At 39.0% G+C, this 12,425-nt stretch overlaps 2 protein-coding genes across 2 annotated transcripts in view; one reads left to right on the forward strand and one right to left on the reverse strand.

The window, feature by feature from the left end:
• Positions 1 to 327, forward strand: part of TLR2 (toll like receptor 2) — a 15,721-nt gene extending 15,394 nt beyond the window's left edge. The window contains exon 4 of the mRNA XM_021395873.1: positions 20 to 327. Within this exon, the coding sequence (XP_021251548.1) occupies positions 20 to 112 (93 nt within the window). The 3' untranslated portion in view covers positions 113 to 327. The remainder of the gene's footprint in view (positions 1 to 19) is intronic.
• RNF175 (ring finger protein 175) lies at positions 3,960 to 11,375 on the reverse strand. The gene is given in 6 exon segments (XM_021393829.1): positions 3,960 to 4,169; positions 5,249 to 5,383; positions 6,252 to 6,328; positions 6,330 to 6,372; positions 6,858 to 6,965; positions 11,272 to 11,375. Coding segments are annotated over 6 exon segments (621 nt in total). The 3' UTR covers positions 3,960 to 4,015.

Raw genomic sequence — 12,425 nt, forward strand, 5'->3', positions numbered from 1 at the left:
GTTCTGCAAACTGCGGAAGATAATGAACACCAAGACCTACCTGGAGTGGCCTCTTGATGAAGAGCAACAGCAGATGTTTTGGGAAAACTTGAAAGTAGCTTTAAAATCCTAGAGAGAGACATTAAAAACTGAGTCTGTAGCCATCCTCTACTGGATTTATTTCCATTGCCTTTTTGTCCCTTTATCTATCTGTATCTCTCTAACAGAGATATGAGCTACTGTAATTTCTGTTACTTGCTTTGAAATTTTAATATTTTCGTCTCTGTGATCATGAATTTTCTAAGCATTCTTATCAGCAGTATTAATAAAAGCAGTTTTGTTTAAATATTTAATGTTGAAAAGTTTTTTAGATACACAACTGTCTATTTTATATAGGTTTATCTTTGCAAAAGCTTTACATAAGAGCCTGCTTAGCCAAGGTTTAACCGCTTTGAATTGAATGCAATAAAAGGCAATTTACGCAGTAAGGATTTTCATCCTAGCTCCCATACTGAGTAGATCTAAGGACTGATTCTCAATAGTATTTCACAAGTGTGGTAAATTAAATGTCAAAATCTTATAAAAATCATGGCTGCCAACTTTGATCTAAATATGTACTTTCACACTGTGGTGCTTGCTGTACTTTCTTGGAGAAGAGATGCTTCAGAGTGGGGTCCAAACACTTCTTTGGCTTGCTGAAATGCAATTGTTGAAGTGCTCACCTGGAGTGTGTTAAACACTAATACCTATGTAGCCTTTGGTTTCAAGACCATACTCTTCTCTCCAATCCAGAAGACTTGGCACCAGCGCAAAAATGGATGTTCCTCACCAGCCTCTTCCTTCAGATGTAATTTAAAAATGAAGGGGGATCTCAGGAGATACCTGTCCTGGAAACACAGAAAGTTTCAGATGAACCTTAACAGCTTTAACCTGGTCAGACTAAGAGACAGCTACTTACTTGATCAGGTCAGTATTTAGGCATAATGTTCTTGTGACTGACATTTCCAGGTTTACACAGAAGCAAACTTTAAAAGATTTCCCATGGAAATGTTTACAGTACTTTTTTACTTTATCTGGGATTAGATCATAGCTTTGGTTGGAAGGGACCTTAAGGACCATCTAATTCCAACCCTCTGCCATAGGCAGGAACACCTTTCACTAGGACAGGTTGTGCAAAGCCCTATCCAACCTGGCATCCACAGCTTCTCCAGGCAGCTTGTGCCAGTGCCTCACTGCCCTCTGAGTAAAGGATTTCTTCCTAACACCTAATCTAAATGTACCCTCTTTTAGTTTAAAGCCATTATTACTTGTCTTATCATTACACATCCTAGGAAGGAGTCTCTCCGCCTCTTTCATTTGCGTCCTCTTTAAGTATTGGAAGGTCATAGAGATCGTGTCCAGGTTAGGGCTTTTATTGTTGTGTATTGGTCTCAGGTATTTAAAGTGTACAGAATCTCTGTTCAAAGATCTGAGTATTTGCAACCGAGTTTGTACATGGAAATGCTCATCTCCTGGGTAGTTACCTTTTGTGTTACTGCTTTTAGAAGGTTTTCTGCACAACCAGTTTTTCACTGAGAGCAGAAGACATCCTGTTCTTTGCTAGCCATTTAGAAGACTGAGAAACAACATTCCTTCATTTCATCCACAGTTAGGCAGCTTTGAGAGCGTAACACAAAAAGATTTACTTATGTGCATTTTTGCATATAGGAATGCAAGCATATAAAGCATTACAGGAATTACTAATCTTACTAGTTCATCTGAGCAAAAAGGCCACCTGCCTTCTATGCACTTAAGATTACTCTTCCACTTGCTTAAGATTTTTTTTTATTGTATAATTTCCTATTTTTAGCACCTTAACCTTAGGTTCATCTCGGTGGCTTCATGCAATCTCTGCTTTATTCATATATATATGTATATACATCAAGGTGTAAGTAAAGATAGCCTGTATTTGTTTTAATGACAGTGTAAAGTCTCTGGCCACATTTAATTTGTGTTTTATTTAGGCTGGGGAAATTAGCTGCTAAGACTGCCTTTTCTGACTCCTAAGCAGAACTGCCTACTCTTGCATAAGCAAAGCTGTGTTTCAACTCTTTACAATGTGGTTATTGTAGTATAGAAGTCAAACATTCAGCTGCTGAACGGGGAAACATGTTCCACTTCGATCTGTTTATTTAAGCATTAGCATCATACATAGTTGGTGGTTAGTGAGCATAACTTCCTCCTCCTGTGTTTGAGAAGCTGATTGTTAGAAGTTGGGCCTTTCGAGCATGGTGACAGTAAGTCAAAGAGGATGCAGTTCTCTCCAAATAAAGTTACTCCTTTCTGTTGGAGAATAAGTAGGAGGAAGTCATTTGCGATGCATCATGACTACAGCCATTCAGAAATTGAGCAGGCAAAATGATTTGCCATTAAAGTCACTGAATGGCACCTGTTCTAATTCTGAACACGCGCTCATTAAAAAGGGGGAAGGGGCTCAATCGTTAGAAGTTAAGCCAGTCCATAATGAACTGGAAATTGGAACAAGTGGAGATATAAGAGCAAAAGAGAAAAATCTTCTGCATCCTTCGCTGCCTTCCCAGTACAAGTGGTTGGACAGTCCAGTATTTCCTCTACCAACAGATACATACCTCCAGCTATCTCTGCAACAGGAAATATTTGCCAAATAGCCTTCCCTCCAAAGAGAGATGTATCTGGCTACCAAGCATGCCACAAACGCTAGTGCTGTTAGGTCTTCCTACAAGTGGCCATTGGAATATGTAGGAGTTACAGTACAGCAACTCCTGTAAGAGGTGAGGGAAAAAAAAGAAAAAAAATCTAAAGGTAATTTTGCATTACCTTACCTTGACAAGATGGTGAAACTATTTGGGTGCTATGTTTCAGAATTTAATGTATACAAAGCCATTATCTGACCTAAAATTCTCCTTATCTGCTACACAATTTCCTGTAGTAAAAATTTCAACTAGAAGTCACTACCAAGGTATTTAACAATGAAACAAACTTTAAATGTTGGCACTTCCTTTCCTTTTTCTTTTTAATGAGCATATATAATAAGAAAATAAGTATTTTTTTTCTAGCACAATCTTCTATTTCTTTAAAAAATGCTTTACTGGTATACTGTACAGTCTTTCTGTAATGTGAAAAGGGCACAATCTTGCAAAAGGGTATGTAGCACACCAGAGTTATACCAACCAGTTATACTAACAGTTATTTTGTCTAGTCTTTTACAATTAAGCACAAAATATGCGTATTACTGTGCACAAGAAAATATCCAACCCTGCATTCTCACTAATAGTCTGACTTCTGTTCCAGATATAGAGAGTAATTCATGTCTAGAACTATGCCTTCAGCTGGTTGCCAAGCCATCAAGTAGCAGAGCCAGCCCATGTAATACACGTTCCCAGTTAACTTGTTGTTAAGGAAGTTGGAGATAAAAATTACCAGTAGGTAAATCTTGGTGTCTTCCTTAGCTGAAGTCAAAGAGAAAATATTGAGTTAATGTTTTGAAATGCCTTCTTTTCAACTCTTCACTTCCTTTTTTTGGAGGAGTAAGTAATTTAAATATCCTCCTCACATATGGTTAAAACGGTCTTTAAAATAACATTTAAACTCAAACAGTTTTCTACAGATGCAGCAGCAGATCTTCAATAAATATTTCATATGCTGGAGAAAAAAATATAGTTTACTATCTACTAAGAGGAGGGGAAAAACTGTACTTGTTCTGAAAGTGGGTTATACCAAACTCATTATTTAAAGAGCAAATGCCACTGCATGGTCTTCTAAAACTGATTTACATACTTTAAAACGTTCCTCTCATTATGTAAGTGATTACAGAATGTCTTAAAATCAAGGAGGAAAATATAAACATACTTTTTTTTTTTTTTAACTTGCTTGGAGTCTTACATAAGATAAAGCCAAACAGAACTATCATCTTCCCTAAATATAATTGCTCTTTACTAATAATTGTTTTTGCATTTATTTGATGTGAGCATCTCATCCCTCCACTGCAGATCAAGACAAGAATTAGCAAGTAATCAGGCTACAGTTTAGAAAAATCCAAATCGAAAGCACACTTGTTAGGGAAAGGATATGGGCAACTTAATGTCATCTTCAGATCAAGCTTTTCTCCACAGCGTGGGCAAGTCTGTTTCTTGCCAACTGTGCACCAACCACAGATGCAGAATTCATGAAAACTGTTATCAGATGTATGTTCAATAAATCCTTCAAATGTAAACGAGACTTAGAACATTAATCTGAAAATGCATTCATAGAATGGCCTGGGTTGAAAAGGACCTCAAAATCATCTAGTTTAAACCCCCCTGCTGTGTGCAGGGTTGCCAACCACTAGACCAGGCTGCCCAGAGCCACATCCAGCCTGGCCTTGAACACCTCCAGGGACAGGGCATCCACAACCTCCCTGGGCGACCTGTTCCAGTGTGTCACCACCCTCTGAGTGAAAAACTTCCTCCTAATATCTAACCTGAATCTCCTGTCTCAGTTTAAAACCATTCCCATCCAAACCATCCACAGATAATTTCAGTGACTGATTATGGATACTGCCTTGTTTTATAACCCAGCAGTTTCAAATGGCTTTAAACATTTAGAATAGTTAGAAAAACCAAAGTTCTGAACATCCAGACCTGTATTCAAATTTTCCAGCACACAGGAAACCGGAAGACTTATGCTCTGCAGGAGGAAGCGATTACTAACAGTGTTCCAGCATGGATGTTGTACCTTTCTTTTTGGTTTCTGGAGTGCAAAAAGCTGGTCTGTTCGGTACCCCTGAGAATTACTCACTGGCTGTTCTGCCAGGCTATAGGCTATGGATGTGCCATCTTTTGGGGAGGCTTCCACGCCTGCCTTAATACTACCTGTCACACAGAGACCCAGGCACACACAGGGGAAATCCTTTGCAACGTATAGGATCCTGAGCTAGAAGACCTTGCTGATGGGCTAGCATGCCTGGGTTTGCTGGGGCTGGCCCAATATGTAAACAGGCTGAGCATGAAGTACCTAGAAGGCAGATCTGGGTATGTAACTCTAGGTAATTATCGCCATCCTTGCACCAGGTTTTCTGTCAAAAAGCTTCATGGACTCAATTTGTAACAGAACTGAAGTATATTTCATAATCTTATTTTTACATTTCTACTGTGTTCTTTTGGAATGTCAAGATTTTTCCTTTTTTCTTGGTATTTATTACTGTTGTGATTATTTTTTAATGCAGCATAAACGAGGAGAAAATGACAGTTCCATAATCACATGGAAAGGATGCATACGATTACAGGACAGCTGGTAGGTATTTTCAGTGATCCTTTCTTCATTTATATCCACAAATATTTTCTACCTACAGAGTGCACAGATGTCATTGGACAAATTCCTGGTTGGTATGCCAGTGATGTCATAAAACTGTCAAGACTGGGTTAACAGGAAAAAAAAAGCAAAAAAAGCAAAATATTTGCTTTGTGTCAAGCATGCACAAATACAGTTTAAGAGATGTCAAAGATATGAATAGCAGGAAAATGGCTACACTTGTCTTCATTTACTAGAGCCAGGATGGACACCAAGTAATAATTAAATCTTATTGTAGTTGCAAGAACTTTAGCAACTGTCTGCTTGATTTTGAGAAACTGAGACATAAGAGGAAAGGGAAGATAGAACTACACAAGCACTATGGAAGAAGAACTGTGCAATAGGCAACTATAAAAAGGACAGGACATCAAGATTCTTTCACAGAGTTTGAGGAAGAAGCCTGTCTTCCCATGACAATTAGGAAATTTTGTAGTCTCTTGTTTGTAGAGAACTTCCTGTTAGAAACCCTAGGTCAGACACTGGTATACTTCACGAGTTAGTAATTCATTAAGGCTAAACTTCTAATGAGAAGATCATGGAATCATGAGAATCTGAGAAGAAATGTTTCCTAATATCCAACCTGAACCTTCCCTGGCACAACTTAAGGCAATTACCTCTTATCCTATCACTCTACCTGGGAGAAGAGGCTGACCCCCACCTTGCCACAGCCTCCTTTCAGAGTGCTATTGAAAGTGATGAGGTCTCCCCTGAGCCTCCTCTTCTCCAGACTGAACAATTCCAGCTCCCTCAGCAAGTGAGTTTAACAGTTTTTCTGTGGCACAAGAACTGCTCTCCTTAAGGGAAAACAAAGTTAGTTAACTGCAAGAGTATCCAGTAGACCTTATTCTCACAAGTCCAGGGGCTCAAAAATTCAGGAACTCACTTCTAGTCTTTGCAAGTGGTATCCAAAACCATGATCCCTTATACCAATGGTAGAAGCTATGTAGTTAAAACAGATCTCTGCAAAGTCTCTTTCCATCGCTCCATTGTACAGTCCATTAAAAAAGCAGTGTCGCATCAAAATCCATGGAGCTGTCAATCTTGACCCTGTCACAAAACCACAGAGGAGTACACAAGTGAGCCTGTTTTTGACAGAATGCCAGAATAAAATATCAAGAAGATTTGTAGTCCAGTTAGCTCCTGCTTCCCTCAAACTGCAGGTTTATTTTTCTTTTTTCTTTTCTTTCCCCCCCCCCCAGCAACAGTCATTGTTATACCTGAAGCATCAGTATTAAGGGATTCAGTGAGTGAATGAAGTGGCTGAATAAGGTTTCATGTTTTCATGTTTTTCCCTTCCTCTCTTCATATTATAAATACAAGTTGTAAACTGACTAAACATCAAACCTCAGACTACCTATGTGACTAATAAAAATCAAGAAGTAAGAGAACCTGAAGCTTCAACACATAAAGAAAATTTCATTTGTTGAGATGTCTGGTGAAGAGACCAGCCAGGAGCAATCCCAATACAAACAAAGAAAAGTCTATTGAAGAAGAAATCTTAACAGATGCCAGTCTCATCCGAACATGCCCACCTAAAGGATAAAACAAATCCAGGCACTGTAAACATTATGGGTAAATAACCCACAATTCCAATTGCATAACTCATTTTATAGATTGGGAGGAAGCATTTGAAGACCAACCTATGGATAAGAGAAAAAAAGTAGTTCAAGATATTCTGTGCTTTGCAGAGTGGCAAAAAATGTCAATGTTATATTGAATAGGTAACTTATCCTGAGGTATCTGTGTAAATCGAAATGTGGATTTAAGGAATACATTCAGACTCTTTGGTAGGCATTCATCTCCAGGCTCAGAAGGACCTGGGATGACTGCTGTTCGTCAAAGTCTGCAGAATGAAAAACAAGATAGAACTGATGGGATGGATTTAACTCACCCAAGGCTACCAAAGGCTCCCTACTGCCTGCCTTGCCACTGTCCAGCACAGTCCCTCTCTAATATACCTACATACCGGTGTGCTTTTTTTTTTTCCTGGTAGGTTGCCAGTGAGCTCTGAATGTAAGCGGCAGAGAGAATTGACATAAATCTTCAGTAAACTAGCTACTTTCTAAGACAAATCTATATTAGAGCTTTGTTACAACATCAGCTCCAAAATGGAGTCCTAATTAGCTGAAAAATGGCATCACAACCTTCTCTTGGGTAATGCTATAAAGAGATAAATTAGTATGCTTTTGCAGTAGTTATTCCAAAATTCCTTATGAATTGTTATGTTTGTCTTGCTGTTAATTTTAATACTGTTAGCCTCTAGCTGAAATGCAGGAATATTTGGTCACGTGGATGAGGGCAAAGATACAAATCTAGTCCTACAGTTAAAAATTCCAGTATTGATTTATTATTAATACTTGAAGGTCACCATCTGGACAATTCTGTAAAATAATACATATGTATTGCTGCTAAATGGAAGCCTTAACATCTGGATCATATTATTCCAAATTTTCCTCATCCACCCATCACAGAAAGAGGAATTTCCTGACAAATCAGATTGCTGCCCAAAGGTAAAATGTTTTTCTCAGTACCATACTTCAAATGAGCTCAAAAAGACCTAGAAGTGAAGTCAGCATAAGCATCACAGACAACTTTCCCATTTTCTAATTATGCAGATTAAACAGGTCATACAGGCACCAACTGAAAAATGTCCATCTGTACTGTGCCCCTCTCACAACATTCCCCACTCAGAGTGGGTAAGAATGCATATCACAAGCAAATTCAGCAAAAGGGCATTCTTCCACTATCCTTTCCATCTTACAGCATATGAAGAAAACTGCATACATAAAGAAAATAACTGTGTAATAATCGGAGTTATTGTGACAGACTGACCTCACCAGAATTCATTAACTTGGCAACCCAAGCTAACTGGCTCTCTAAAAATCTAGTTTCTTTTGATGTAGACATATTCAAATATTCAAAAACATTTGCATGAGAGCAGTAATAAGTCAGCTGCTTGGGTTTTCTTTTGGTTTAAATTAATATGCTTATAGTTGATAGCATGCTAAGAATTGGCAGAGATTTCTCTATTAATAAAATCACACAACCCTATTTTCAAGTATAGCCTCATTACTTATGTACAGAAATCAATACTGTCCTAAGAATGCGTAAGTTTGGAACCGCATTCCAAAGAAAGTTCTCACGACACGACTGCCACATGATACAAGATGTATAATCAGTAAAATGGGGCCAGAAGTATGGCCTTTCTTGTTCAAAGTTTTTCTGACACCAAATTTGCCTTTCTATCTCAGATATTTTAAGATTTCTATTGTGCCAGGGAAGTACAATTTTGTCCACATATATCGTATTTATTTAACTTTAACCAACAGACAGCTTCCAACAGCAACCGAATTGCATTATAAGAGTAAGCTGGGTACCTGATAGTTATAGTTTCCTTTGGGAAAATACAGAGTTAGAACAGTAATAAGCCTTTTCCTTCCTTCTCCATTTGATATGCTAGATTCCTGCTTTTTGAGCAAAATGGATAGGAAAGACTAGGGCAGGATAGGAATGGCTTTCCAACAATTGTAATTTTCTGAATAGTACTAGTAGTTCCCACTTGTGTCCTGGAGCTACAAGCACATAATTACCTCCACCTCACTGAATTAAAGAAATGCCTCATTTGTGAGCAAAATGGAAGTGTTATCTGAGCACAGATGCAAGTCTATTTCAAAACAGGTTTTTACAATGTGAATTAGCAGCTCTGTAATTATTTTCAAAAATCTCAAACAACGACAGAATTCTGAAAATAACCAAGCAATGATAATTTTCTCTAACATGCTTTCCCATCCTAAGGAAATTTAACCCCCAAATATCAGCTACCATTTAGAAGAAAATACCCAGTTACCAGAGTAGCCTACAAACATTTGAATCCAGGCCATCTTACTTGCAAAACTCCTTCTTTATTTCCCTCCCCCTGCTTTCTGATAGGATCACACTCGTGTTACTTTATACCTAGCCATCTGGTGAAGGGCAATCTCTTCCCTCTTGCCAAGATTATCCACAGCTGAGTCTTGGTTGCTTTGCTGCAACATTTTGCTCTTGATCCTTTGAAATAGGAGCCTTCCCCAGCATGTCTTTTTTTTTCATCAGGAGATATTTTATGTTCTTGATAAGCCTGCAAAAGGCTCTTTTGGAAGCTACAGGCTGTTGCTGTTTCTCTTGCATCCACTAAGTAGTTGCTGCTATTATTAATTCTTTTGTTATTTTTGAGCAAGCTAATCAACGCCCTTTTCCTTTAGCGCTAGTTTTATGCTCCTTTTTCCCTTCACTTCCTTTTTCATTTAAAGGAATCCAAACACATTCTTTTCATATTTGCAAAGCATTTTGAATGGGAGGGAGTCAATCACCATAGTACTTTGCTTTATTTCTCCTACCAAGAACATGCCATTCTCTCGGAGCTATACATCTAAGAACAGCAGGGGTATCTATTGCAGGGGCCTGTACATGCAAACACCCATCCTTAACAGATGGAATCCGTCACAAAGGCTTTCTAGTTGATGTTTCCTTCTAAGCCTTAACATGCAATAAAGACTGGGGCTGCTTGTTTTATTGATCTCCTAGGACAGAAAATTTAAGAGAAAGTTGGGTTTTTATTTTTGCGAGTTTTTGTTGTTGTTGTTGTTGTTCCTAAAGATGCAAGTGTGTTGTATCAAACAAGGGAATGGGGTTCTGCTGTGCATAACCTTCTTGTGAACTATGCGGGCATAAACTGAGTTGTCAGAAGCTGGATGGCAAGTAAGAGCAATGTATAAGCAAGCAAAAGCAGAGGGCTCTTTTCCCTTTAGCAAGCATATGGTTGTTTTTCAAACTTTGACTTATTTAAATGTTTCCCACCAAATCAAACAGAAATGATATGCACGCTAATGCAAGCATAACAACTGCCACCTGGAAGAACCGTGCTGCAGAAAACTAGACCCACCTGTACTTAGTGAAGCAGGAGAATTTTTTACTGTTTATTTTAATGTCAAATGGACAATTTCCTGTCTGAGTTAACCAGGTTGTTTGAATACTAAACATGACTACCTTTACAGCTTCTGCTCTCAGTCGGAGGGTTTACTTATCCAATGCAGCAATATGTACCTGTTATTTTTGTACTTAACTTGTGTAAGGATCTTGGTACCATTCAACTTTGTAGCCTTGTTCTGTTTGTTTGCCGTCAAAGTACAGTGGATAAAGATTTAGGCAGTTACTGTGCTGGTAAAAGTCCATAACTTTAACGCTGCTGCATGAGATGTTTTGAAAGAAAGCAAACTAATGGGAAGAGATCATCAGCATGTTCAGGAGTAGCACAAAAGTATCCAGACATGAACCATGAGGGTGGCTACAATTGCAAGTTGCTTTACTGAAAAACACTCTGAAGTGACTTGACTTGGAACAAATGCTATGAGTCAGCTATTGGCTGATTATTATGAGTCGCAGTGTTCTCTTATAGGATAATTTCATAGATAGGTGGATGGAGAAAGATAGTAGATATAAGAATAAATTTATCTCAGCGCAGAGCATGAAGCAGAAATGTTAACTTCAGGGGCTGATGGTGCTATTTTTACTGAGAGAGGCTCTACTCCAGTTCCTCTTTTACAGATGGAGGCCCCTCACTGCTGCCAAACAGCTCTGCACTTAGAGCTTAAGCCTTGATGTGTTTCTGATGGGGATGTTCAGCTTTGTTTATGTTAAAATGTACTGCAAAAGCACAAAAGCCATCATGAGTCTTATTGAAGTGTTGCAATGCTTGTGCAATACTGAAGCCTTCCTAAATTAGACTAACTGCATTTAGAAGTATGTCTTCCATAAGGGATATATTGCTTTTTAGGTCAGACTTGGCTCCTGTAAGCTAATAGTTGGCAATGAAGCTGCAGTTGTAAGTTACACAAGGAATATGACAGTATCAGCCCAGTTTGCCTGTGTTCTGACACAGCTAAGTGGATGAAGTACACATTAACTCACTTTAAAGTGTTGCTGTAGAGCCTAATGGCAAAGGAATGCAAAGTGCATGCTGCTTTGAGTCCCATAGGCCGATAGGGACCTTCCAGCCGCTCATCGTGGCACATGCAGGCTTCAGGTGTGTTTGGCACTAACTTGGTGCCAGTCTCAGGGAAGACAAAGACATGGATAGTCTGTGTGACTTCTGTCACTTCAGTATTCTGTTCTTTATTCTAGGTGCCTGGTGAAATCAATAATGCAAAACTGGATGGGAGAGATATACGTGAAAAGCTCTAAATTGCATTTGGCTGAGATGCTAACATGAAACGATTGAATGACAGAGAAATGCTGCTCTAGAAGAGAAGTTAAAGGTAAAGTTGCATCATGGCAAAGTTGCATTGTATTTCCTTGGACTGTGTGTGCTCAGGGGTAGCAGCATGTTTCATGTCACCAACCTGTAAAAACAGAGTTGGTGACATGAAACCCTGTGAATTGCAGTCCTTCTGACTCCATCAGACACTCCACATGCATGAACATTGGCGTGACTGACATGTCACCGCTGCTTCCTGATGCTGCAAAGTACAGCTGAGGTCAGTTTCACAGCCTCTCCATTTCAATTTTATGCTACTGTGAAATTCAGCTCACAGTAAATCTGTCATATATCAGGCTGTTTTTATATCCCTTACTAAAACAGTTTCTGTAAATTGTATCAAGATTCCATTCTTCTCTGTTTAACAGAGCTGTCAGAAGTCAGAGGGTTTGAATGTACTCAGCCTAAAATCCTTCGGAGTCTGAGCACCAATTGCCAGGGTATTAACAACTGATCAAGGCTGTTATCAATGTCACCGCAACCAAATATCTTAACAACAACAGCAAGAAAAAAGTGGAGGGGGGATGAGAAAATTTCAAGCTACAGGTGGCTCGGGGTCCTCATCAACTCATGAAGAGGGAGATGCTGAGAAAACTGCTGGCATGCTTAACATTCTGCCTGTCCAAAATAGCTGTGCAGTCCCCTTTTATGCTTCTCAAGGACTGGCCCTTTCCGAGCTGCCTGACTTGTTCAACTCTTGGGGTGGAAATTGCATTGCTTTGGCTTTCTCAGGCTTGCAGAGAGTCTGTGACAGGGAGAGGAAGTGAGCTGAAGCACCATAAGCCCTGGTTTTAGCACCTCAACCACA

Source organism: Numida meleagris, chromosome 4 (assembly GCF_002078875.1).
Source record: "Numida meleagris isolate 19003 breed g44 Domestic line chromosome 4, NumMel1.0, whole genome shotgun sequence".
Classification (NCBI taxonomy): domain Eukaryota; kingdom Metazoa; phylum Chordata; class Aves; order Galliformes; family Numididae; genus Numida; species Numida meleagris.